Here is a 25,136-nt window from a genome sequence, read left to right on the forward strand (position 1 = left end):
CTCGCAGTTCGTGGGTTCGAGCCCTGCGTTGGGCTCTGTGAGGACAGCTGGAGCCTGGAGCCTGCTTCAGATTCTGTGTCTCCTTCTCTGCCGCTCACTCTCTCCTTCCCTATCTCTCTCTCTCTCTCTCTCAAAAATAAACAAACACTGAGATCAGGCCCGGGTGGCTCAGTTGGTTAAGCATCCAATTGTGGCTCAGGTCATGATCTCACATATTGGGATTTTGAGCCCCACATCAGGCACTGTACTGACAGCTCAGATCCTGGAGCCTGCTTTGAATTCTGTCTTTGTGCTCATTCTCTCCCTCTCTCTCAAAAATAAACATTAAAAAAATTTTTTTTTGCTCAAAAGAAGAAACGCAAACTGCTCAGAAGTCTCAAAGAGAAAAGTCCATGCATTTTATTTTAGCAGTCTTTGTGGTTTTTAGACTGGCTAATCAGAAGTCCTTCTAAAACACAAATCTGATCAGGAAACAACACTTAAATCCTTGAATGGATTTCCATTGCTTAAAAAGTGGTCTGCATCCCTAGCTACCCATTTGAATCATCTTAAACCTGGCCACAGGGAATTATAAAAAGATCCTCAAATTCTAACATGGACCCAGAGAGCCATTTTCTCACAATATAAAGACCCAGTATCTTTCCATGGGATACAACACCCTTCACCATCTGGCCCCTACCTAACCTTTACATTCTCATTCTCTCTACCCCTCTCCAAGTACTCATCAAAGCTCTCAGTGCATCTTTTACAAATAACAACAGCTACCATCTGCTGAGAACTTACTTGCTGCTAGGTACTAAAGACTTCTCATCACTCTATCTCTATCAATATGACCAAAGCAACCATCAACTAAACTCATTCAACAGAATTCTAACTGGTCTCCCAAAGTCCAATTTTCTTTTGTACAATCCAGTCTTGGCACTCTAACCAAAGTGACCCTGTTAAATCATGTCAATCCCCTATGCAAAATTTTCTGATGGCTTCCCATGGTGTATGTAGTAAAATGCATTGTTTTTAAGACCCTACAGGACCCAGCCCTCAGTCACCTCTCCAGCTCATCTCATCCTACTCTCCCCCTCCCTTACTCTGTGCTAGCCCACTGACACTCAGCTGTACACAGGACACGCCCACAGAGAGTCTTTGCACTTGTTCCCTTTGCCTAGAATCTCCCCCTTCAGACAATTATGTGGTCTCTGCTCAAATGTCACCTCTACCACATTTTCTCTTCACAGCACTAATCACTACCTAACATTATATATTTGTTTGTTGTCTAGCCCTCTCACTAGACAGTAAGTTCCATCAGGTCAGCGAGTTTGCCTATATTGTTTTCTACTGAGTCATCAAGGCCTAGCACAATGGTTAGAATAGAGTAAGTATTCAAGAAATATTCATTTGTTACTGAATCCTCACAATACTCTGTTAGGTACTACTGTCCCCATTTTATAAAGAAACTGAGGCTCTAAGAGGTCAGAGAACCTGCCATAGGTCATAGCTAATAGGAAGCAGAAATAGGAGGTGAACCCAAGTCTGGTTGACACCCAGAGATAACAAATGTTAACATACAACCATTTGTTTGTAAAAAGTGACTAAGTTTATATTATAAAATGTAAAACAATCTTAAATTTTTGTTACATTCTAGAATAACAGCCTCCCTTTGCCACCAAATTTCTCTACCTTTACTACCGACACCACCTAACGACAGCACCTACACCTATGAGTACTTACTTACTCCTATGTTTCAATTTCCTGACCTACAAAATGAAGATGATACTTTTACCTACTTCATGGGTTATACTAAGGACCAGTAAAGGTATTCAGTAGAGTGTCTGGGGCACAGCAATAATAAATGTTAGCTATTACTATCTAAGTCAGAAGTTACTGATAACCAATCTAATGGCCTTTTCTGAAATGACTTCCTTTCTCTTTTGTCTTAACAGGTCAAAAACTGAACCTTGCTACGAGAAACAAGGTGAATACCACAAACATCCAAATAAATACCTACACCCAGAGTTAACAAATGTTAACATCTAACCACTTGTGCTCTAGATTTTTTAAGATCTAAAATGTAAAAAATGCAGCTGATGCCTCCTTTATGCCCTTCCCCCATCCCATTTCTCCCCAAGGAATTCTTAGGTTGATACAGCACTTCCCCACCTGTGCCTTTGAATGTCTATTACAGACGATAACATGTGTCCACAAATGACAGTATTCTTTTGTTTTTTAAATGGTACCAATTTTACACATCTCTCGGGATGCTTCTTTCATTCTTTCACTCAACATTAGGTTCCCGCAGCCTATCCATGTTCCCACATGCAGAGCCAGATCCAGTACACTCCTTTCAAAAGCTACATATGTTCATTCACTACATCACATACAACTTCGTCTCCTGTTCTCTTGCTGGTAGACATTTAGGTTGTTTCTACATTTTCCTGCAATGAATCTTGTCCTATCTCCTTATCCACAGAGTTTCTTTCAAGTATATGCCCAAAAATGGAAGTACTTGGTCACAGGGTATAGGCATCTCCCATTTAGACACTTCCAGCTTCCTCTCCAAAGTGATTCCTCAGTTGTAAATTCAGCAGCAATGTCTGCAAGTTCCCAATCTTCCACTTCCTTCAGGAAGTGGCAAGTCTTGATATCCTGATATGCAAAGATGGTGATTCTGGTCACAATCTGCCTTCCAGCCTCCCACATTCATCTACCAATACTATGGAGTAAACGGACTACCCACCATCCCATCAAATCTGGCTTCCCTATTTGACGCTGTTCTATTCAGAAAATCCTCCCTTCTCACCCTCCCTGCCCAAATAGAATCAATAGGCATTCCTTATATATCCCAAGTCTCTTCGAAAGTGCCCAGCTTCAAGTGGGAACTAGCTCTCTCCTGAATTTTAAGCAATTTGTTTGCTGTCTCCTTGGAGCCTACTAAAATCAGCCTGGTATACAGGTTACAGTACACACAGTATACTGAATATTTATACTATAGTTTTTGAAGTATAGTTATTTGGGTGCCTGCCTCATCTCTAAACTAATCTTACCCACAATACATACAAAGTACTGATCTAATTTGTTAAGTACTACAGAGCTAAACATTTGGCTTATGTGGGGAAAAAAGTGACTTAAATCTATCATTCGCCTCTTCAACCTGCATTCCTTTTCCATGATTACAATGGCATCTATTTGAGTAGGTACATAAAAAAAATTTAGTTTCCTGGGGTTTGTGGGAAATTTTTAAATGTTTTTTAAAAAAATTATTTCAAAGCTTTTGTTTTGTTTTTAAGTTTCCTATGAAAAATTAAAATGTTTAAGTATAATGTTATGGACTAAATATTAAGACATATATCCTCTTTAGTGGAGCATGTATCTCTAGGTAACTACTTTATACCAGAGAAGTATGAAAATCCAAAAGAAAACATGATACTTACCTGATTATATCAGATCTACTAAAAAGGGCAACATCCAGACTGACTATACATCCAAACCAGGTGTCTACTCCAAAGACACTAGAATAAGGGCACCACTAAAAATACCTTTGTCCTATGAAAGGCCTTCCTCGGGGATGGCGGTTCCTTCATTTTTGGATATTGGGCTTGCTGTGAACACAATGTACCTAGATAATGTCCTCACCTAGTTAATATGGTCATTTTTGAAGCTAAGTACACTGTACTCTAGCAGAGACAACAACAAAACTACTTTTCTTCCTTTCACTTTAAACATCACTATTCTTAAATGAACCCCAAAATACGAGAAGAAAGATAATTTGGCAGGAAAGGGAGAAGGAAGCAAAGGGAGGGGAGGGGGGACAAAATTCAAACTAAGTACATTACTGTGAACTTCTTCATCCAGTGCCTTGACTTTCCCTTTCTTCTTAATGAGCTGGATCTTGCAGGCATTGGCTTCCCAATCCTTGTCATTGCCTCCATCAACTCCTACACCTAAATCATGGAGGCAGAAAAGCTAGATTTAGAAACTTAAGATTATCATCATGAGGCAAAACTTTTAAATTTTGAATTATTTTTCATCTAATTAATTCATGTGTTCATCAATTCAGTGATAGCTCCTAGAAACAAAAATGAAAATTATTCAATTTTTATCCTCAAGTTTAATGGTCTGCTGAGAAAAGAAGGAACAAATCATTACAATATAGTGTGAGTTTGGATTATATAATACAAGTACCACAGTCTGAAGAGGAAAAAAAAAAAAGCACTACACGTTGAGTGTCAACCTGAGCACCATGGAGAAAGGCAGGAGATCGGCACCCACCTCAGAAGGGAAAGACACAAGGAGGGAACACATTCCTGGAATTCTACTTAAGTTTTTAAAGAGTTTGAAAAAGGTATCTGAAGGTACTAAAAAAGCATGGAATAGGTTTAAGTAGAGAAATTAAAAACGTTTAGAAGACTCTCTTTGGAAACAGAGTGGACTAAAGGGGAGGAACAGAAGAAGAAATGAGCTGCCAGAAGATACAGCGACAAGAAAGCAAAAGTGAGGAGGCCCTGAACCAAACAGTGGTGATGAAGACGGGTATCAGTGATACTGAGGGGAGAACTGCCTGGATGCAATGTGAGAAGGCAGCTGGGTCCAGGGGACCTTCTGGGCTCATGGGACTTGTTGAATGAGCGCTGATAAAAGGAACACAGAAAGAACAGCACGGGGAGTATGTTCAGTTCACTTCTGGGCATGTGAAGTTTATAATATCATGGTTTATCCAGGAAGAAAATTCTAAGAGGCAGCTGGAAATACAAGTCTGCAGCTTGGGAAATACATGTGGGTTATTCATCATCAACATATGGGAGGCGGATGAAGTCAGAGTTCACCCATGATGATACAAAGTAAGAAAAATGGGGGGTGCCTGGATGGCTCAGTTAGTTAAGCATCTGACTTTGGCTCAAGTCATGATCTCACAGTTCATGGGTTCAAGCCCCGCACTGGGCTCTGTGCTGACAGCTCAGAGCCTGGAGCCTGTTTCAGATTGTCTTCCTTTCTCTCCCCCCCTCTCCTGCTCACTCTGTCTCTCTCTTCAAAAAAATAAATGTTAAAAAAATGTTTTAAATGGGCATAGGAAAGAATCTTGAAGAACATTACTATTTAAGCAAAAGGTGGAAGAAAAGGAGCCCTCAAAGGAAACAGAAAAGAACCAGCATGTTAGGAAGAGAATATGTGTTATCAAAAAAGCTAAGGAAGGAGAATATTTTATGAACAAAGGAGTTGAGGAATTCACTTTCTATTAACTGACAAAGTTACAGAAAATAAGTGCCCATTACATTTGACAATGTCAAGAGTACAGAAAAAGCTTAACATAGCAAGCCTGACACCGCTTTCCTTAGGAAGGTCTGCCTGCAAGGTTGGCCTTGGCTGGCATCTGGGGACATGGGATTTCAGGAGAGTTACCTAACTGATAAAGAGAGTTTTACTGCACCTAAACTGTGCAAACAGTGTGGCTTATATTGAACATCTGCTTCCGTTCTGGGAATTGAATTGTGGTCCGTGTTAGGCGGATGGGATCTAGGTGACCAGCCTCCAATAAAAGCTTGGGCACTGAGTGGCTTCACTGATATATATTCCACACACGTTGTCACAAGTGGCTGAATTAAGTGCACAATGTGTGACTCCAACAGGGGAGAATACTCAGAAGCTCGTGCCTCATATCCTCCAGACTTCACCCCATGTGCCTCTCCCTTTGCTGATTTTGCTCTGGTTTCTCTTGTTGGAATAAATCATAGCCACGACTACAACTATATGCAGAGTCCTCCTCGGGAGGTGGTCTTGAAGACCCCTAACATAGTTAAGGAAAAAAGCTAGAACAGAACAGTAAGCTGACAAAAAGGCATTTTAATTTGCTTTGTCATTCCTTTTAAGACAGAAGAACCTCAGACAAGTTTATATGCCAATAGCAGGGAATCCTTGGAGAAAAAGAAATTAAAGTTACCAGAAAGAAAAAAGATAATTTATAAAGTAAGGCCTTCAAGAACTTTGTTCTACCATGAACAAGCCCCAGGTGATTTATGCTTTTAGAGTAACACTCTCAACAAAGGAAGATTTTTATAAGAATATAAATGGCAACACTGTTGAAATTACATGAATAAACCCTTTGAACATGATAAAAGATAAAAATTCTTCTTTTTATATTTATTCAAAATAGGCATTACTAAAGAATCTAGTCAACAAACAAAACCTCTTTATTTAGATTCAAGAATCATGTTAAACCTATAGTAATTTTTTTAAAAGGAAATACCAGCAGAATCATATCCTCTGTACTCCAATCTCTGAAGGCCTTTGATTAGGGTCTCCAAGATTTCTCGTCTTGTGCGAGGAACATGGTAGTTTAAGTAAGCAAATATACCTGCAAATGAACAAACATTTAATAAAAAATTTGATACAATATTGACACAATTATGACAAAATCCTCATCTGTATAATTATGTCTAAGATGTGCAGAAATAGGAAGCTAGAGTCATCTTTAAAAAAGGAAGAGGGGCATGTGGGTGGCTCAGTTGGTTAAGTGTCCAATTCTTGATTTCGGCTCAGGTCATGATCTCCCAGTTTGTGGGTTCCAGCCCCATCAGTCTCCACACTGACAGTGTGGAGCCTGCTTGGGATTCTCATTCTCTCTCTCTGTCTGTCTGTCTGTCTGTCTCTCTCTCTCTCTCTCCCTCTCCCTCTCTGCCCCTTCCCAGCTCACATGCACTTTCTCTAAATAATCTTTAAAATACATGGAAGGAAGGAAGGAAGGAAGGTCTCACTTCAAATTATTTAAAGGTGGTGAAATTTTTATAAAGGAGTATTTCTCATTAATATAAAAGACTAAAGCAAATAAATGTTTAGTTTTTGCAAAGCTTATAAAGCTAGTCACATGTCTTCCATCACTGCCATTTTGTCGGGTAAAATTTAACTTAAAAACGTGACCCGGGGCACCTGGGTGGCTCAGTCAGTTGAGCATCTGACTTCGGCTCAGGTCATGATCTCGCAGTCTGTGGGTTCAAGCCCCGTGTTGGGCTCTGTGCGGACAGCTCGGAGCCTGGATCCTGCTTTGGATTCTCTCTCTCTCTCTCTCTCTCTCTGCCTCTCTCCCGCTCATACTGTCTTTCTCTCTCTCTCTCTCTCAAAAATAAACAAACATTAAAAATTTAAAAAAAAAAACATGAACCAATCAGGGGTGTCTGGGTGGCTCACTTGAGTGTCTGACTTTGGCTCAGGTCATAAGCTCAGAGTCTGGGAATTCAAGCCCTGCATCAGGCTCTCCCCTGACAGTGTATTGTTTAAAAGAAAACATTTTCTGAAGTATTTTAAGTAACACATGGGCCCTACAAAACCATACAGTTGGAATAATTTTTCTTATTTCCAATGATCCTGGTATCGATTACAGTAACAACTTATAAATATCAATGATGTAAAAAATACAACCTAAATAATTTAATAATAGGGACAAATGGACTAAAATATGTATATAATCATCTTAAGGGAAGATGGCTACAATCTTTTGTTCACCAGATTCTACCAAAAGATAAACAACTATTATGGCACATGTTAACACCTACTGAGAATTCACAAAAAAGGAGTACTTATTTGGAAAAACAAAACTAAAATAAAAAGGACTAGAACAGTGTGAACTGAGCCAGAAAAAGCAAACAAGCAGTATCACATAGGTAAAGGAAATCCACTTAAAAAAATTTTTTTAATGTTTATTTTCAAGAGAGAGAGTGCCCACGAGTCTATGAGCAGGAGAGAGCCAGAAAGCGGGAGACAGAGGACCTGAGGCAGGCTCTGAATAGTGAGCATAGAGGCCAATGCAGGGCTTGAACTAACAAGCCATGAGCTTATGACCTAAGCCAAAACCAAGAGTCGACCACTTATCCAACTGGCCACCCAGGGGCCCTCATTTATTCTTTTTTGAGACAGAACATGAGCAGGGGAGGGGCAGAGAGAGTGGAAGACATAAAATCCGAAGCAGGTTCCAGGCTCTGAGCCCAATGCAGGGCTGGAACTCTCAAACTGTGGGATCACGTACTGAGCTGCAGTTCAATACTCAACTCACTGAGCCACCCAGGTGCCCCAGAAGTCCACATTTTAAAAACAGCAGCATGAGGAGTGCCAATCACACCTTACATTTGATTTTTCTGTCTCAAGTCTCTTTGAATTCAGAATGGTTTCCCCTACTGCCCTGTTTTCAAGACACCAATTTACTAGAAAACTGAGACCAATTTTCTTGTTGAATGTCTCACCTTCTGGCTGTGTCTAATTGCTTAAACTAGGAATGGTCTAACCAATTTCTCTATTCCTTGTATTTCCTGTAGATTGGAAGATAGATTGAAAGACTTGATTGAGTTAGGTTAAAATTTGGGGGCAAGAATTACTCACAGTGCACATATGTATTTTATACTGTCCACAGGTCCCTTATTAGCAATGTTAAGACTGTCACTAGTAAAGACAATCGGATCATCTAGCCTATCATATTCTGAAAGCATCTTCAGAATACTTTTGAGGGCTTTAGATATTGACAGCATTGATTTTAAGATATTCATACTCTCTCTCTCTCTTTGTAATCTATATAATAATGGAGCACTTCCCAATCAGTGGCACCTTAAAATTCAATAAAATACCATATATTGTGTTCCAATTCAAAGCCTGCCTTTTCCTTCAGAGGAAGTACTACTATTATCAATAATTATCACTGTCCTTCTTGGGTTCACTTTTGGAACAAAGAAAAGAAGAGGAGGAATAGAGGAAGAAGTCAGAGCAATATTTCTCCATACATACAGGAATTGAAAGGAAGAAAAGAATAACATATGTAGAGAAGTTTTCTAAGATCAAAGTAACAGAGCTGGAAAAAGGAAAAACAGAGGGGAGGGGATTAACCTTAGTCATCCCTGCTTAGAGAAATGAGAGATAAAGAGGCTGAACCTATCAATTTTACAGGCCAGCCCCTCGCCAGGACTGCTGGCCCAAGACAGTGCACCTGCTGGCACTAGTGGCTTACGTGTACTCATGGGGTAGCTGGGAAAATATAATGGCAAATAACCAGCCAATCAGGCATACAGGGCATGGTGGCAAGGGAGGCATTCAAAACTCAAAATGGTGCTTATTAGCATAGAAATCACTAGAATGAGCCCCATTTCAGGTCTTTGATTTGTCTTCTCAAACCTCCCATAAATAGCTCTGCTTTAGGTTAACTACTAAACGCCTAAAAATCAACTCTCTGCTGCTCTTCAGTAATTGCTCCAATACCACACACAGTAGTTTTATGGAGCACAGATTTTCCTCTCCTATATCACCATGTGCTTTCAGAGTGTAAGTCTTCTCATTTATTAATGGAATATTCTTGGAATAAATCTCACCCTAAATGAAGTGGATACTTGCACCTACCGGCATCATTCTTGGAAAATTGCAAATTAAAGTCAATGACATAAAAGCACTAATGAGCACTCTGCTTCTGCTTAACAAAATACTCAGATGTGACCAGGGTCATAGACACACTTGGTTAAAAGGTGATTAAACCTTACTGCAATGAAAACTGAATGCAACTTAACTGACTAATTAAATTATTAAAGTTCCTATGCCTGGCTGAATTTATCTCCTAATAAATGAGAATACTTTTACATATTTTTCCCTTGACATCTTCAGTATTTTGAGATCTCAGACAGTATAATTTATCAGTGAGGAGTGTTCAAATTCATTCTCTAAATTTTATACTTTGAGTCAAAATCCATCTGCAATGCCGCTTAACTTTCATTCTGCAAGTTATAACCCATTCATAATCATCATTAAAGATCCAAAATACACAAATGCTACAGAATAAATTGTGTATCTCCATACAATAATCACTGTTAATCCCATACAAACTGTCTGAATTCTTCAACTATAAACCTGTGTCTATGTACAGTCCTTAGCTATACATATATAAAACTAGATGTCCATGGCTTTACAGGGTAGTTCTTTACCACATAAGTGTGACGTCTCTCTATATATTGTTTCTTCTGCTTAGGATGTTGGCTATCTTTTTATGTCAGCGTATACACATCTACCCTATTCTATTTAATGGCTGCATACTACTGCATAATAGATTTATTTTACCTAATCATTTCCCTCCTGATTGAGGTTTTTCTGATTCTTCATAGATACAAACAATGCCGCAATTAAACTTCTACACATCAACTTGACTCTGGTCATAAAACATGTTTAACACTATAATTACTGAGGCACATTCTACAGGAAAGATTCCTTGAAAAGAGGAAATATTTGAGACAATGTGCTCTACAATCCTGAAAACACCAAGGAAAAAATTATAACATAGATACAGTGACAAAATGAGGAATTTCAATTAGTAGTGTTTTTTTAAGTGTTCAAAATCTTTTCCCTATTTACAAGATGCTGGTTCAAATGTCCCCTACTTTGTTGAAAATACATGCTGCCACTTGAAGGAGTTCCGTAACACTTCTCTCTTACACAATGAACACTCTGGAACTCAAAGCACTGTTCAAACCCTGATGTCTCTAATTACACACTGCCTCACAGCCTACCTATGGCATCATCTTTCCTGGAAAAAGCATGCATCTCCTGCTATCAAACTGTCAAACATTCCATCTCTCCTGCTTCTGTCTAACCAATCCCATCAGACCACAGTTTTTCATCATTCTAACAACTAGCCCCTCTGGGCCCACTGTGCTCTTACTCCAGAGCCCCAAAGCAGCCCTACAGCAAGAGTCCATCCACTTCAGGCCCATCCATTTCAGGCCCACTTCTGTAGGGCCCTCCCAACTGCTGGCCAACCCTGTTAATTCACTGCTGGTCCAACTTTCAAACTTCTCCAGATACTATCCTAAAATTAGAATCTAGACTCCTCTCATACCCCAAGTTCTCTCTTCCTGGTTTCTTCTTCAAGCTTTAGTAGATTCTCACCTACAGAATTGAAGCTTTCAACTTCATCTTCACAGTATATACCCTCTTATCCTTCCTACATTGTTCCAGAGGCTGTTCACCTTAGAGACCTGCAATGGATATGGGTACAGCCTGGCAAGAGATCCACACCCTCGCCTGGATTTTCAAGGACTAGCAAGAGCTCATCAGACACCACTGGAACATCTTCGCTTTCCCAGGCACAAGTCCCCCACTCAGGGCAAACCAACTCCTAGGTGCCTTATCCTTCTGTATAAGCTCAAAATAAAGAAGCATATTTCACATACTATTCCCTGAAAGCCAGTCTCTCCTACATGTAACTCCTGATAAGTGATTCCTCAACTTTCTAAATACAGAACGTTTTATTAACATCAAAATACTTTTGAGGACCCTACAGAATCGAAGGTTGAATTTTTATTAACCAATGGTGTAGAACAACTTTTGTACAATTTTAATTTTATAGACAATGCTTAAAGTATGAATCAAGCAGTGAACACCCTGTAATAACTTCACAGTTTATAGGTCAACTCTCTAGAACTCAACCCTTCAACTCCATCGGGGGACCTCAGTTCCCCAGTACTCCCTCCTCCTCAACACAAACTCAGGCCCCTCTGTCTTCATACATGCAACTTTTCTAATAATTTCTTTAGAGCCAAATGCAATTAATTTCTCTCTGTAATATTAAACATGAGTGGCATTTATCTGGTTTTAGAGACTCTGTTCAAGTCAATACACTACTTTGGAACTCTCCTGCCTCTAAATATGGTTTTTGGCCCTTTTTCCTAGAATTTTATTTCTTCTTTCAAACCCCATGGCAACAGTTCTCAACCTATTTCTGACTCTATTCATGGTTGGGTAAATGCCATCAATGATATCTCTCACAGTCTACCAGCTGGCACTATTCCTCAACACAGGAGTATCCTGCTCCTGTGGCGCCTGGCTGACTTCACTAGGTAGGGCATGTGACTCTTGATTTTGGGGTTGTAAATTTGAGCCCCACAATGGGTATGGAGATTACTTAAAAATTTTTTTTTTAAAAAGAGTACTGCCCCATCACCTAGAACATTCTTGGCCTAACTAGTCTCTGAATTTCTATTCATTCCACTTGTCATCTATAACGTGGCAATGAACGATGAACAAAAGATCCCTAGCATCACCCACAGCTACTGCAGTCCTTGTACTGCACCTGTGTATTCACTGTTTCTTCCATTCAACAGCAATTCCTTGAAGGCAATTTCCTTATTTTAATCATCTTTCTGAAGGGCAAAGCACCAAGTATAAAGCCATCACTTCAAATATCTTCCAATGCTTTCTAGGTACTTGAAATAGACAGTCAAAAATTCCCAAACCACAGAGAGAGAACACCATTTTGCAGGATGCTAAATAGGGACAAAGTGAAAGAAATACTCCATAATTAAAAGTTTAAGAAATACTGGGTTGAAGTCCACAGTTTTGTAGAACTTTCTAGAAACTTTAATCTTGCTAATTGTGACACTCCAAAAGCAGAAATTCCCACACTTGTGTTATAAAACTCTTTCCCACCTTCTATTGCTCATAATCAGCACCTATTAACTTCTCCCTTCCAGAGAACACAACTGAGGAAATGCTTATTAAGCAATTAATCATTTTTTTTCACAATTACTTTATATCCAGGATAATTTCTAAGGATATATTAATAGTACTGGTTTTATGATTTATCTTAGCAGCCAGTCTCAGCATCCCTCAATTAGTTCCAAAGCTATTAGTATAAATACAAAACTTTTTTAATGCTTATGGAGAGAGAGAGAGAGAGAGAGAGAGAGCGCGCGAGCGAGCGAGAGCGCGCACACATGCAGAGAAGGGGCAGAGAGAGAGGGAAAGAAAATCCCAAGGAGGTTCCTCACCGTCAGTATAGAGCCCAACTCAGGGCTCAATCTCATGAACTGTGAGACCACGACCTGAACTGATACAAAGAGCTGGACGCTTAACCAACTGAGCCACACAGGCACCCCAAATAAAAATCTTTTTAAGGAGTCATTTCAGGACATTTTACTTCTTTTTAAGGTATTTTTTTAGGTAACCTACCCAATGTTGGGCTCAAACTCACAACCCTGAGATCAAAAGTTAAATGCTCTACCGACTCAGCCAACCAGGTGCCCCAAGGATACTTTTAAATTATAAACTCCCTCACTGCATCTAAATAGGATCTCATTTACCAAAAGTCTATTTATATACACCCCTGGATCAGAGGGGTGTACCCGCTCTTCCAGGGACAACGTCTAGAGGCATTCAGAATGGTTCTGCCTTTGACACACCATCATAGGCTATCCTATAGCACAGCCTCTAACAATACTAGGCTACTCCAAACCCCCAGTAATATAACTGTTTACCTTTATACCAAGGAGGTTGGAAAAGCCCCAAAATCCACATGTGGTATATGCCCAGGCCAACTTTGAGGAGTTTGTGCCGTGAGACCTATCGTTCTTAGGGGTTGTCTAAAATGAAAGACATGTCGGCAGAAACTGTGGTGATTCCGTGTGTGTGCTGTGTCAGTGACTGGATCAAGCATGCTTTCCTTACTGAGAAACAGAATACTGTTGTGACAGTGTTGAAGGAACAAACAGAGTCAGAAAACTAAATTAAGAAATGCAGTTTTGAGGGGCGCCTGCGTGGCTCAATCACTTGAGCTTCTGTCTTCAGCTCAGGTCACGGTCGTGAGTTCGAACCCTGCGTTGGGCTCTGTGAGGACAGCTCAGAGCCTGGAGCCTGCTTTGGATTCTGTGTCTCTACCTCTCTCTGTTCCTCCCCTGCTCACACTCTGTCTCTCTCACTCCCTCAAAAATAAATAAACATTACGGGGTGCCTGGGTGGCTCAGTTGGTTACCCATCTGACTACAGCTCAGGTCATGGATTCAAGCCCTGTATCCAGCTCTGTCCTGACAGCTGAGAGCCTGGAGGCTGCTTCCAATTCTGTGTCTCCCTCTCTCTCTCTGATACTCCTCTGCTTGAGCTCTGTCTCTCAAAAATGAATATTTTTAAAAAATAAAAAATAGGGGTGCCTGGGTGGCTCAGTCGGTTAAGCATCCAGCTTCGGCTCAGGTCATGATCTCGCGGTTCGTGGGTTTGAGCCCCGTGTCGGGCTCTGTGCAGACAGCTAGCTCAGAGCCTGGAGCCTGCTTCAGATTCTGTGTCTTCCTCTCTCTCTGACCCTCCCCTGTTCACGCTGTCTCTCTCTCTCAAAAAATAAACAAACAAACAAACAAACATAAAAAAGAAAAAGAAATGCAGTTTTTAGCAGTAAAAAAAAAAAATTAGGGGCACCTGGGTGGCTGAGTTGGTTAAGCGTCAGACTCCTGACTTCAGCTTGGGTCATTATCTCATGATATGTGTAACTGAGCCCCACATTGGGCTCTGCATTGACAGCACGGAGCCTGCTTGGGATTCTCTCTCTCTGCTCCTGCCCTTCACTCTTGTTCTCAAAATAAACAAATAAATATTTTTTAAATGTACTAAAAATCTTTTTTTAAAAAAGAAAATAATGGTTATTACCCTACATTTATTAAAAAATTAACAGCAAAATCTGAAAAGTTGGGGGTAGCTTAAATGACTTGCCATCTCTCACCAAAACAAAAGGTAGTACAAACAAAGGACAAAATGTATTCCAAAGAACCAAGAATAAGAAGATAAAATAAATTTGTAAAAGAGGCACACTACTCTTCTCTGGGAGATTCACAACATTTATCAGCCCACTAAAGGATCCAAGAAACTCTGCAATAAAAGCAGGCAGTTCAACACTGTTTAATCTACTGCTTACCTAATTTACTTGACCATGGAATCTTTTTTCCCCTGATTAACACTATTAACATCCCAACACAAGCTGGTCAATATTATGACAGTCTTATCAGTACATCTGATTGGAAAAAGCTTATCAGAGAATCTTCATTCTTCTGCTTCAACATTTTACAGTGTTGAAACAAAATAATCTTTTAGAAAAACTTGGGACTAGGTAGCAGGTAATCAGAAGGTAAAACTATGATTGGAGTGATGGGTGAAATAAGGGATGGAGATTTAGGAGGGCACTTGTCTGTGAGGAGCACTGGGTGATGTATGGAATTGTTGAATCACTGTACTGTACACCTGAAACTAATATAACACTGTCTGTTAACTGTACTGGAATTAAAGTAAAATGGAGGGACGCCTGGGTGGCTCAGTCGGTTAAGCATCCGGCTTCGGCTCAGGTCAGATTTCACATTCGTGGGTTCCAGCCCCGCATCAGCCTCTGTGCTGACAGCTAGCTCAGAGCCTGGAGCCTGTCTTCGGATTCTGTCTCCTTCTCTCTCTAACCCTCCCCTGCTCATGCTGTCTTTCTCTCTCTCAAAAAAATAAAATAAATAAATAAAATAAAAACATTAAAAAAATTTTTAAGTAAAATGGAAAAAAGAAACTTCTAAATTTTCCCACTTAATCTCATTCCCGCTTAACTTCCTCTGCCTAGAAATTTTATTCCTAGATGCCAGAAGAAAAAGACAATGTCTTATCTTAACAGTTCAGCTTCAGAATTTACATTAAAAAGGAAATAAATTCTGCACCCTATTCCTGGAATCCAGCAAAACTCTGTTCTGGGTTCCGAGCAGGACCTTAGAAAGTCTTCAAATACTATTTCTTTACAACCCATCTGTTTTCCTCAGCAATAAAACCCTATGGAATGGGGTTGTTGGCTGCATGAAAACTCTTAACTTATCTAGTCTCCACCCTGAAAGCCTCACCCTTTTCTGAACCTTTCTAAGGCAAATCTGACTTTTTCTTTTATGGTACTCTGACTCCTTTTTTTCCTGGAACAAGATGACTTACAACCAGAAAGCCTGCTACTTAACAAGGCTCACACCTCATCATTCAGGAAAAGTCATCTTGGGGAGTAACCAGTTTCGCAAATTCACTTCTTCATAACTGTAAATAATGTGTTTTTCAAAACCACCCTACTAATCACACAGCAAAAGTATACATGATTGTAAAGTCAGCTTCAATCTAATAATTTCAGAAGCTACTTATGGACGTTTGAGTTTTTTGAAATCTACTTTAAATGTAAACCCATTCCTTTATTTTCAGAAGCTGAAATTAGTATAGTGTTATACACGAAAAATATAAACTACGAGTGCAAACCACCTCCTGCCAGGGTATTCTTGCTAAAGGCTATAAAGAATAAGTTTCCCAGATAGTTTCAATTCTATTACAATCCTACTTTCCTTCTTAAAAAGCTTCCTCTTCCAGCGGTAAGGTTAGTTGTATATTTCAATAAAAGAGGTAAGAATACAATTATTTTTACTAACAATGGCCAAGTTAATAGCTATTTTACTGCTTATCAATCATTTCAGATACAATTCTGACAGTCCTCTTTATTACCAGTTTTAGGTAATAAAACTACTAAGTCTCAAAACATGGCATAAAAGGACCTATGTTTTAACTGCGCTTGATAAAAAATTTATTAAATGTGAACCAACACTGTTCGTAGGTGAGTGTTTTAAATGGGTGCAAATGCACATGATAAAGCATGTTATGGTCACTTTCAGGTCTCTTCCACTAGAGGATTGGGTCTAAGCCCATTCACCAAGTTATTAATTAGCAATGGTTTCTGTTGAGACAGGGTGGCAGGAAGTAAGATCATGTATAATGCCATTGTTGTATCTCTAGCTATATATAGTTCTGTCTTCTGTTGGGCCTGCCTGAAAGAAAGCAACTAAGAATAAATATTTTTTAAAAGATAAACCCCAGAAGAATGCAAGATAAGTTCAAAAGACATCACCTCATGTTCCACAGGTTGCCTCACTCACCTGATGGATTCTTTTGAAGGCAACCCCCTCCACACTTCAGTTCCCTTTGCCCTCTCTCCTTTTCCAAGACATTAACCTACCTTTTGGTTCCCTTCTCCGCGCAAAACCGCCCTCTTTGGCCCCCCAGATCCCCTCTAGGGCCCGTCCTCCTCTCAGGTACCCTACTAGGTCCACCATCCTCACCCCCGCTTGTACAGGCCGGCCTCCGCACCCAGCACCCAGACTTCACACCCTCCCCACTCCGGCTCCCGCCAGCGCCTCCGGCCTCGGCAGCGCCCGCACCGCCCCGCAACACGCCCCCCGCCCGCAGCCCCCTTACCGCACATGATGCAGAAGGCACGGTCCGCGGGCGAGTGGCGGTCAGCTGGTGAGGTCGGGAGCGCACACACGAGCCTCTGGGGCGATCGGGAAGCTGGGGGGCTGGGGACACACCGAGACGACTCCCTCGGGGATGCGACGGCCGAGGCAACGACAGCCTTCTCGGCCTCCCGGGCTCGCGAGCAACTGCCGACGGGCCCCGCCCCTCGGCGCGCACCGCGCCGCCGCCGCCGCCTCTCGCGAATCCCATTGGGCCGCGTCCGCGCGGCTCACGCGCAGCTCCCGCCTCCCCGCGCCGCCCCGCCCCGCCCCCGAGCCCACGCAGGCGTTGGCCTGCTGGCGGCGAAGACGTGGCACCCGCCAGCGGCTGCATCCGCTTGGAGTTCCTAGAGCCGCCCGGCCACCGGGCGTGCAGCTGGAGGCACCACGCTGTGGCGGAGGCAGAAACTCGGTGGCTGGCAGGGAAAGACGGGCGTTAAGGAAACAGGATGGAATTGTTAGCAAAGCAAATAGCCTTGGAGCGCGCGCCAGATGCAGTCCAAGGCCCCAGGTTCCGGCACCCCACTAACGGCGGAAAAAGGAGGAAGAAAGCGGGAGGCCTGTAAAAGGGAATCCTGAGGGGCAAATAAACAAGTCAGGATAGATAAGGGACATAAAGCTGAAAAGAAAATTGAGCGAAGTAGGGAGAAAGGTAGCAAATTCTTGATGCAAAGAGCCATTCAGGTTCGGCCAGTCTTAATGGTGACAGGCAATTCAGTTACTTAAGTTCTATGTATACTTGGCCTCTCTCAACGCCCTCCGCTCGCCATCCGCACACGTATCCATTGCCTCCCTAACCATGTTTTATTTGCAGAGGGGATAGGGTGGGGAAACATAAGACTAAACGATACAACACAGTGCTCCTGGGCTTATGAAACTCTGCTGGCCCAGACTTCTGATGGCCCAGCTGAGAAGACTAGGAAATGCCTAGATTTGAGAGCCTAATGTTTGACTCACTGATGATTAATTCTATGAATTAATGCACCGTTCCTGACAAGACAGGGTTAACCAGAGAGAGATGATGTTTTTGAGAATTTATTACTGAAGCATTTGCTCTAGGAAGATTTAAATGGTATCTTTAGTGAAATGTAGATGGTTATCATAACTATTAATGGCTCCAGATTAGAATCAAATAAAAACTTGATTGGCATACAGAACATGGCATGGACTTCTGACCCCATATAGCTGGCCTTACCTCACATTTGCTGTCTTCCTACCCCACCCCCCAGCCCTTTACATTCCAACAATACTGCAGGGTTTCCCAACTGGGCCAACATTCTCAAATATTTTGTACACATTGGTTTTGCTTTGTGGAATCCCTACCCCATCTATACTTCAACGCTACTACTTGGGAAAAACCTATCTTGTCTCTTCAGACAGAGTTCTCGCATTCTCTGAACTGCTACCTTAAAACCAATATACTTCTGACATTTGTGTATTTCCCTACTGGGCTAAGTTTCCTGAGGCTAGATAAAGCCTTTGCATACCCAACACCTAGTATAAACCCTAGCACAAAATAATAGATCAAAACTGTTTTTGGGGCGCCTGGCTGGCTCAGTCTGTGGAGCACCAGACTCTTGATCTTGGGCTGTGGGTTTGAGTCCCACGTTGGGAGAAAAAAAAATGTTTTTGAATGAGTGAAAAAAATCCTAATTGACTTCTTATGTCTGGTTATATGATCAAGTGAACCAAGGGCTTTTCAGATTCTCTTAGAGGGAAAAAAATATGCCTTTTTATGACTTGCCTCAAAGAGAAGCTGGAAAATAAAACATTTAACTAATCAAAGTATTAATCGCCTAAGAACCCTTTAACATTTCGAACCCTTAAATGACCCCAAAGTCCAAACACACAGTGAACTGTTTGTTAATAGACAACACATTTCTTAATTCAAGAGGCAAAACACTAGAGATGTACATCTTAGCCTCAGAACCCTCATCCAAGAGTTTCTAGTAATACCACAGTGATACTACCAAGGAGTCAAGGTAACAAACAAAAGAAAAGCAAGGCGTTCAATAGTATCTTAGTTTGAGCATGACAACTATGGTGGTACTGCTGGCACTTTCTTTGTGGCATCATCAGGTTTGGTAGCAATGCACAAAGGTCTTGTTCAAACACTGGAATCATACTTTTACTCCTTGGTGACTCTAGTTAATAATACCGTTGGGTTCTTCATTTCTTTAGAAATGGCGACTGGAAGTCTTGATGGCCTTCTGCCCATCAGGCTGTGTGGCAAGGAGGTGGAGAGAAAATTTGAAAGCCAATATTTTCCTAACCCAATGCAACAAAGAGCCCTTTATAACTATGCTCCATTCAAGACACTAATGTGAAAGAACTCTGTTTGTCTGACCCCCCCATCTCTATAGAGCTTTGCCTTAGCTGCACCTTTGGGATTAGGGGCTGGAAAAGAAAATAAATGATCTGAGAAGGAAAGAGAACATCTGGGTCTAATTCAAACATCTGAAGATGTGGATTTTCTCTCATCAAAAATTCTGAACTGTACTTAAAAATAAAAAAGGAATGATGACAAGGAAATGTCATGTGTCATCCCTTTATGTAAGTTCATTTCCTGTTCACATCCTGTTAAACCTGATGGCTCTGGTCTCCTCCATGCTCTACAGCCTGATGGGGAAAAGGCCATCATGGCTTCCAGCTGCCATTTCTAAAGAAATGGAGAACCATAATAAAAATAGTCTTATAAGGAGTGCCTGGGTGTCTCAGTCGGTTAAGCATCTAACTTTGGCTGAGATCACAATCTCACAGTTCATGGGTTCAAGCCCCATGTCAGGCTCTGTGCTAACAGCTCAGAACCTGCAGCCTGCTTTAGACTGTCTCCCTTTCTCTCTGTTCCTCCCTTGGTCATGTTCTGTTTGTCTCTTAAAAATAAGTAAACGTTAAAATTTTTTAAAATAATAATATAAAACAGCCTTATAAGATTTTTTAATGTTCCCTTGTTTGTGAACTGTTAGCCCTTATCTGAATTCCAATAATAAACAGTAATTAAAAGTATTAAAATTAAAAAGTCCTAGATACAAACTTCCAGTTATAAGTGCTGAGGATGAAATGTACAGGATGATAACTATACTGAACTATAGTGAATTGTATATTTGAAACTTGCTAAGACAGTAGATCTTAAATGTTTGCATTGCAGGGGGGCACGTGGGTGGCTCATTCAGTTAAGTGTCTGACGTCTCAGGTCATGATCTTGAGATTTGCAGTTCAAGCCCTGCATTGGGCTCGGTGCTCACAGCTCAGAGCCTGGAGCTGCTTCAGATTCTGTGTCTCCCTCTCTCTCTGTCCCTCCTCCATTCATGCTCTGTCACCCCACCCCTCAAAAATAAACATACATTAAAAAAATTTTTTTTAATCTTGCATCACAGAAAAAAATAAAACTGTGTTTGGTAATGGGTGTTCACAAGGCTTAGTGTGGTGATGCTTTGCAATATATACATATATGAAATCATTCTGTTGTATACCTAAACTAATATGTCTGTTATATCTCAATTTAAAAAGAAAGGCCTGTGCATAACAAGAATATGGGAAGCAGGGACACAAATCTCCTGATTTTTAGTGGAGAAATGTACCCAGTGGACAGAGGAGATGATGGTATCTAAGGAAAAATAAACAGATGAAATCACTAATGGCGATGAGATGGAAGAAATGGACACAAGAACGAAAGACAGCAGTCAGAGCCTTAGAAAGACACCTTAAGTGAATCCCTTTGGTTCCACCACCATTCCAATTCATCCTACATACCTTCACACCAAAGTGACCTTTCAAAAGCACACATCTGATTGTGTTTCTTCATGCTTCAAGTTTGGTAGGTATCCTCCCCCTGCAGGGTTAAGTCCAGACTCCTGCGCGCACACACAGCACTCAGGACTTCATTCCTGCCAGTTTGATCAGCACCTTTTCCCACCCCTCTGGTCAAGTGTCTTAGGGCCTAGGTCTACCAAACTAGTTTCCTAAAAAAGGCCTATGATCCTCCTCCATCTTTGCATTTGCTCCTTTTTGAAAGGAAGCATTAAAAAGGAAACCAGCTCTTCTTTTCCTTGGTGCTTCCTGCGGAGGGGGCAGCCATCTCCTCCCCCGCATCATGACCGCCCTCAGACCTCTGGTGAAGCCTAAGATCATTAAAAAGAGGACCAAGAAGTTCATTTTGTGCCAGTCAGACTAATATATCAAAATTAGGCACGACTGACACAAACCCAGAGGCATTGACAATAGCGTGAGCAGAAGATTCAGGGGAGAGACCTTGATGCCCAACATTGGTTATGGGAGCAACAAGAAAACAGAGCACATGCTGCCCCGTGGCTTTTGGAAGTTCCTGGTCCACAACGTCAAGGAAACTGAAGTGCTGCTGAGGTGCAACAAATCTCACTGCGCAAGGATTGCTCACAACGTCTCCTCCAAGAACCGCAAAGCCTTTGTGGAAAGAGCAGCCCAACTGGCCATCAGGATCACCAATCCCCATGCCAGGCTGTGCAATGAAGAAAAGAAACAGATAGACAGCTTATGTGCATGTCGTATTTGTGTTAATAAAACCATAATACTACAAAAAAAAAAGCAGATAAAAAAGAAACCAGATGTTAAATAGGGCATGACTATAGAGAACTAGACAGTCACAAAACAGTGTCTTAAGGGTACAAAAAAGCTCCCTTGTCCAGGATTCCCTCGACTCCTTACCTATCACCTTGCCCAAACTATCTGTACTTCTATATTTAATGCAGAGCCCCGCCCCTTTCCCCAGGAGACACACATTATGTCATTATCAGCTAGTAACACTTTACAGTAACACTACCTATAGGATTAACTTTCATTTGGATATCAGGTGTGAAAAGGTCACCGAGGAAATGAGTTTTGATGAGGGTGAAGTTGATTCTGAAATCAGCAAGAAGGCAGATGTGAACAGATCACCTTGGTTGATGACACTGGGCAAGAAAGGGACAACGTAAGGGCATGTGGAATTGAATATGATAGTAAGGAGAGAGGGAGGTAAGTATGGAAGAAGGAATCAGAAATAAGTTGGTAATGAAAGCAAACTTTATCTGCTGTAATGGTTAATTTTATACATCAACTTGGCTGAGCCACAATGCCCAGATATTTGGCCAAACACTATTCTGGATGTTTATGTGAGGGTGCTTTTGGATGAGATTAATATTTACATCAGTGGACTTTGGGGGCACCTGGGTGGCTCAGTCAGTTGGGCAACTGATTCTTGATTTCAGCTCAGGTCATGATCTTGCAGTTTGAGGGTTCTAGCCCTGCATCAGGCTCCATACCAACAGTGCAGAGCCTGCTTGGATTCTCTCTCTCCCTCTCTCTGCCCCCACTCCCACTTGCACACATTCTCATGCTCTCTCTCAAAATAAACTAAACTAAAAAAGAAAGCTTTAAATCAGTAGACTTTGAGAAAAGCAAATTGTTCTTTATAATGTAGGTGGGCCTCATTCAATCAGTTGAACAGAACAAATGACTGACATCCCCGGAATAAGAAGGAATTAGCCAGCAGACAGCCTTTGGATTTGAACTACAACACTGGCTCTTCCCTGGTCTCCAGCCTGACAATGCACCTTGAAAATTTCAGAGTTGCCAGCCTCCATAGTTACATGAGCCAATTCCTTGAAATAAAGAGAGAGAGAGATAGAGATACATACATGCTTACAATTTGTTTTGTTTTTCTGGAGAGCCCTAATACACGGACTTAAAGTTGATCTTACTGATTTCCTCAAGACTGAATATATGTACTTTAAATTTGTAAAGGATAGAGCGCTCTCAATGACTAGTAACCGAAATCCCCTCAGAGTGGCTGAAGAGGGGATTTATTGGCTAATGTCTTTGGAAAGGACAGGGATACAGCTTCAGGCACACCTATATCCAGAGACAAAAACAGTCTTGTCAGAACTCTCTTTGATTCTCTCCCTGACCCTATGCACATCGAAGTGACCCCCAAACAGCTCTGGAATCACATTTTTACAGCTCAAAGCCCAAGGGGGAGAGAGGCTATTCCTCCATCCTCACTTTTCATATTCTAGCAAGTACTCTAATCAGTCCAATGCAGACTCCTATACCCCACTCACTCCTGTGGCAGAGGGTATGACACTGTGATTAGATAGTCCGGCCAGAGCTGCATAGACTCCTTTTCCTTAAAGGAAAAGGAAAGGTGTTGCCTAAAAAATGAAGAAGACACACCCCAAAGACACAAACAAAAGATGCCCACTATATCAGATGAACACAGCCTTGACTGTTCCGCTAGGAAACCTCAGGAATAAACCTTTTAGGAATAAAAGATGCAGACTTCAACTAGAATTAGTATACTCCCCTATATTCCTCTCTGGGGTACTTCCAAATTTCCTGGTAGACAGAACCTGGGGCAGAGCTTTCCAGCTCTCAAGAAGGAAACTCGTTCTATTGCCAAGAAATTATCCACAAATGGGAAGCCATGAGATCAACCCGTCCTATGTACTATTTCTGTTCTGTAGGAAGTGATCAGAGCTGGAATGGAAGCAGACCCATTCAGGGAGCTGCCTAGAGCTGAAAGAGCATTAGAAATGTAAGGCGACAGAAAAAATTTATTTTCTAGTTTCTTTCTGGGGACATAAAGGCACTTCTGCAGAGTCTGCAAGCACCCTGTGGAGATTCCATAGATAACCCTGCTGCGACGGAAATGTAGGTATAAAGCTGGTTTTTCCCAAAGAGGTGTAAATTTCCACTGGACTGAAGAGCAGCTAGCCTTATATTGCTGGGAAAAGGTTGGGGGCAGGGGGAGGACACACACACACATACTACTACTTTGGCCCACTAGGGTCAGGAGCAAATAAAATATGGAAAAGACTTGGCCCACTAAAAAGCAGCAGCTGGGAAGACAAGGAATGCTCTCTCCTCCCTCAGGTAGGACTGCTCAGGAGGGGGATGTGGGTCCAATCCCCTTAAGGCAATAGTATAGCAGCAATGCATATAGGCTTTTCAGCCACAGTGCCAGGGTTCATGTTCCTGGCTTTTTCCACTGAAGTTGTACGGCAATGGAAAGTGTACTTCTCCCTGTGCCTCATGGGGACAATAATAGTTACCGATCTCATAGGATTAAATGACTTCATAAATGTAAGGTGCTTAGAATAGTGTTTGTCACATAGTGAATGCCAATGAAAATTTGCTATTTTTAAATATTTTGTTCCTTGTCATTCTGCATAGGGCTTCAGCCTAATCTTCATTAGTGAAAAATCCTCCAAGTGCTTGGCGGACTCTTAGCCAATGATCTTAGTATCAAATATCTATTGGAATGTACCATATTTATAAAGTGTTTTCAATAATGATTGAAAGATTTTCTACATTTTGGGGGATTAATTTTTGTGTTCACCAACCACAACTAACGGTGAATGATTACTTCCTTTCCTTGGGACTATTTAGGAGAATATTAAGTATAACTTAAACATTCAAAAATAAAAACTTTTACCTGATTAAACCATACCTTCTACATTAATCTTTGAAAAAGTAGCTCAATTAATTTAAAAATCAGTTAATTTTTTAATGTTCAATTTTGAGAAAGAGACAGAGAGAGAGAGAGGGAGAGGGACAGCGAGGGGAGAGAGAGAGATAAAGATATAGAGAGAGACAGCACAAGTGGGAGAGGGACAGAGAGAGAAAGAGACACAGAATCAGAAACAGGTTCCGGGCTCTGAGCTGTCAGCACAGAGCCCAACGCGGGGCTCAAACTCACGAACCACAAGATCATGACCTGAGCCAAAGTCAGATGCTTACCCAACTGAGCCACCCAGGCAACCCAATTTGTTTTCATTTTAAGATTGAGATTTCGCACTAACTGCCACAAATAAGCAGTAAAATTATGTACCAAGTCCTCCATGATTTACCAAGGTTCTAGGTTAGAAGGCAGTCAGCCTAAAGGGACAGAACACCTAACACAGTTGTTAGTAACAAGAAAACCTTTTTCACATGACTCCGGCCAGCTCAGAGGGGGATAATGAACTCAAGGATCCAGGACTCTTTTCCTTCCTCGTTGCCATTAGCGGACTGGCTTTTCATCACGATTTCAAGTTGACTGACAAAGAGACATCGTCTTCATTC

The 25,136-nt window shown here is 41.3% G+C and overlaps 1 protein-coding gene and 2 pseudogenes across 1 annotated transcript in view; 2 read left to right on the top strand and 1 right to left on the bottom strand.

The window, feature by feature from the left end:
• The window catches only part of GFPT1 (glutamine--fructose-6-phosphate transaminase 1), a 58,188-nt gene extending 40,986 nt beyond the window's left edge, over positions 1-17,202 (bottom strand). The window contains exons 1-3 of the mRNA XM_029937512.1: positions 17,020-17,202; positions 6,236-6,343; positions 3,828-3,935 (exon numbers count right to left, since the gene is read on the bottom strand). Coding sequence (XP_029793372.1) covers positions 3,828-3,935; positions 6,236-6,343; positions 17,020-17,026 — 223 coding nt within the window. The 5' untranslated portion in view covers positions 17,027-17,202. The remainder of the gene's footprint in view (positions 1-3,827; positions 3,936-6,235; positions 6,344-17,019) is intronic.
• On the top strand, positions 13,167-13,510 carry LOC115290385 (annotated as a pseudogene).
• Positions 17,203-21,150: 3,948 nt separating the features above from the next.
• On the top strand, positions 21,151-23,586 carry LOC115290666 (annotated as a pseudogene).
• The last annotated feature ends 1,550 nt before the right edge of the window (positions 23,587-25,136 follow it).

The sequence above is a fragment of the Suricata suricatta genome, chromosome 4 (genome assembly GCF_006229205.1).
Source record: "Suricata suricatta isolate VVHF042 chromosome 4, meerkat_22Aug2017_6uvM2_HiC, whole genome shotgun sequence".
NCBI classification, from domain to species: Eukaryota; Metazoa; Chordata; class Mammalia; order Carnivora; family Herpestidae; genus Suricata; species Suricata suricatta.